Source organism: Wyeomyia smithii, chromosome 1, assembly GCF_029784165.1.
Source record: "Wyeomyia smithii strain HCP4-BCI-WySm-NY-G18 chromosome 1, ASM2978416v1, whole genome shotgun sequence".
Lineage (NCBI taxonomy): Eukaryota > Metazoa > Arthropoda > Insecta > Diptera > Culicidae > Wyeomyia > Wyeomyia smithii.
This window is the reverse complement of record NC_073694.1, coordinates 94062075-94065458: the sequence shown is the minus strand read 5'-3', so window position 1 is coordinate 94065458 and position 3384 is coordinate 94062075. Positions and strand designations below refer to the sequence as shown.

The 3384-nt window shown below is 43.0% G+C and overlaps 1 protein-coding gene across 1 annotated transcript; it reads left to right on the top strand.

The window, feature by feature from the left end:
- Positions 1–1477: 1477 nt before the first annotated feature.
- Positions 1478–2770, top strand: LOC129716954 (uncharacterized). The gene has a single exon (XM_055666797.1). The coding sequence runs from the start codon at positions 1478–1480 to the stop codon at positions 2768–2770; it is 1293 nt and encodes a 430-aa protein (XP_055522772.1).
- Positions 2771–3384: the final 614 nt, after the last annotated feature.

Here is a 3384-nt window from a genome sequence, read left to right as displayed (position 1 = left end):
GCCAGGGCTTCAATGGAATTTACTGCGCACGCGACTTTTACTGCGCGCGAGTTTGTATAGTTTTTCAACACTGTTATTGTTTTTTCGGCTAGTAGCGTGTCTATTAACTGTTCTATACTTCGCTGCTTGGTCTCAATTATTATCGGAATGTTTGTTGACCTTGCATGCTCTAGCCTTTTGATTGTTTTCACTAGTGACGTTTTCGCCGTCATTTTCACTCTTCACTATCGTTCTCGTCGTATTCTAATCTGTAATATCGTGTTATGATTTCACCTGTTTGGGCATCTACGACCCACACTTCTACTGCGTTGAAGGTCATTGTCACTTAGTTTTTTCCGTGTACGCGGTTTTGCTATTTTAAGCGATGTTGTTAATACTGAAACGCACTGCCATGTTGGCCACTCGCTCTGCTTGATTCTTATAGTGGTTGTTTAAAATTCGTACAATTCCATAGATTAGCACTACTATTGCGATCGCGCCTATCGCCACTGTTTGTATAGTGTCATGGGCACTATAAAAATTGTTTTCTGTTTGGTCGCTTCCGAACCACCCCATAATTTCACTTTCACTTTAGAATTTTGGTTTAGTTTTGCCCAACGTTGGCGTTCTTCTTCATAAAACTGTTTTTTCTGCGCCTTTGTTAATTTGGCTGGCGTCTTGCGAATTATTCGTTTGTTTTCTGTTTTGGGGATGTAGGCTGGTGAGTCAGCGTTGTCCCAATTTTCTTCCATCACTTTTAGCTAAATGTTTATTTTCGTGCACTTGGTATCATAATTAATAACCACTTTTACTGCGTTGTTATTTCTTCTTCACTGAGCACATATGCATACACTTGATGATATCTTTTGTACATGAACGAAACAATTTATATTCGCGGATCGCGGGTGGTTTAGAATCGCATTTTAAATTTTAACTTTCAGGCTCTACTGATTGTAGATAACCTGTCACGGTATGCCATGTAAGATGTCCTTTTAGAACTTCGGATGGAGAAGGCTATTTCTTTCTATTCAGTAACCGAACTAGGGTAGAAGACTACCGGTTCAGGCTGAAAGTACTTAGTGAGACAGTTGCTATCATACCAATTGATTTGTATTCAGTAAATTTCTTCCTTATATATGATTTGTACATTTTTGCTTAAACCTATCCTAATAGTAAGTATGAGCGAGACCTCTGGACTGTGTGGCTATATGCAAAGGGTCTAGAATGCTTCGTCAGGTCATATTTCGGCTATTGAGTCTATGCACTGGTACGGTTGCGTACGGGTGGTAGAGAAAGAGGCAAAGAAGTAATTGTCTATCGGTGTGTGGTATTCTTGCGCGACAATTGTCGCATATGGTTGTAATAACACTATTTAGCATTTCTGTGTTATGCGTTTAGCTGATGGCTATTTTTGGGTTGTATTGATTGTATTAACTAGGGGTGCTCAAGTTGTCACATGACACATCATACGCTGCTTCACCTTCCGCCTACTCCTACCATGATCGCGACTGCTGTTTCATCTCACACGCAGCCATCTTTCAACAAACAACTGATCAACAATAAGATGCATTCAAACTCCGGTGCGGCGATGAGCAATTCCGAGCTCGGTTCGGTCGATCGGTTAACGCTGTCGTCGTCGTCGGTACACGCGCCCTTTCCTGCTTCGTCCGGTACAGTCCTACCTCCTCCCTCCGTCTGTCAAACAGTCACACCATCAATCGACAGTGATTCAACTGTGCTCTTATTCACCGCTCTCGTAGAAGTCCAGGATAAATTTGGACAATTCCAACTTGCACGTGCACTGCTGGACAGTGGATTCCAGTCAAGTTTTTTTTCTGAATCGTTATGCCAGCAACTGGGTTTAAAGCGTAAAAAGGTTAATATACCGGTCAGCGGCATTGGACAAGCTCTAGCGAATGTGCGTTATGTAGTGACAGTTCAATTAGCCTCTCGTGTGGGACCCAGTGAGTACTGTGTCGAATGCTTAGTACTGCCAAAACTGACTAGTAGTCTACCAACAAGAAGCATCGACATTAGAGCTTGGAAAATTCTTCAACATCTACCGCTTGCTGATCCACAGTTTCATCTCAGCCAGGGCATTGACCTTATTATTGGTGCAGAGCTATTCTCTTGTCTCTTGCAAGCTGAGCAAATATCATTCGATGATAAACTTCCCGTGCTTCAGAAGACAAGTCTCGGATATACCGTCGCCGGTAAAGTTCCTTCCAACTTCATTGCTCATCCCGTAGCATGCCATGTGTCTACTCTCGACAGTCTAGATGCACAAATTAAAAGGTTCTGGGAAGTAGAGGACTTCGATCGAGGCAAGTCTTACACATTAGAAGAGCAGCAATGCGAAACTCACTTTGTCAACACTCACAGACGAACTGCTGAAGGACGTTATATAGTGCGCCTTCCCGTTCGTCAAGAAAAGCTTCCACTCATCGGAGAAACATGGTCAATAGCCGCACGACGATTTACTGCTCTGGAGAGACGATTTCAATCCGACGAGGCTCTTCGCTCAGATTATGTGCAATTCATGGAAGAGTATAAGCAAGTTGGTCATATGGAGGAGGTATCGGATCGCGTCGCGTTGCCCCAGAATTTCTTACCCCATCACGCTATCCATCGTCCCGATTCCACAACAACTAAAACTCGAGTCGTCTTCGACGGATCTGTCAAAAGTAGCAATAATCTGTCGCTCAATGATCTGCTTCTGACAGGGCCAACAGTGCAACCCACTCTTCTCTCTATTGTTCTCAACTTTAATATTTGCATCGCTACGTCATGACAGCAGACATAGAAAAAATGTACCGCCAGATTTTGGTACACCCAGACGACAGACCATTGCAGCAAATATTATGGCGACAAGATAATTCATCTCCAATCAAACCGTATCAATTGAATACCGTCACATACGGTACTTCGTGTGCCCCATACTTGGCGACTAGAGTATTGAATCAACTAGCATTCGATGACGGTGAGGAATATCCGCTAGCTGCACCAGTAGTGACAAACGGATTTTATGTTGACGATTTGTTAACGGGATCCAACGATCTAGATACTCTGGTGCAAACATCCAAACAACTTATAAAATTGCTAAGCAGAGCTGGTTTCTGTCTAAGAAAATGGGCATCTAATCATCCAGCTATTTTAGAACACATACCTGAGAAGCATCGTGAAACTGTACCAGTACTGGAACTGGACCAATCACCGTCTGTCAAAACTCTTGGACTTCTGTGGTTTCCGTCCGAAGATCTGTTTGCTCTAAGGTTCCAGACATGCCTCATATAGGCAAAATAACCAAAAGAATTGCTTTATCTGAAATGTCTAAGCTGTTTGATCCTCTGGGCCTCATTGGGCCAGTTGTAGCCAGCGCTAAAATGTTCGTACAGCAAATTTGGC

Bases quoted from the DNA above. Each gene is read 5' to 3' on its own strand.
- LOC129716954 (XM_055666797.1), top strand. From the start codon at position 1,478: ATGATCGCGACTGCTGTTTCATCTCACACGCAGCCATCTTTCAACAAA.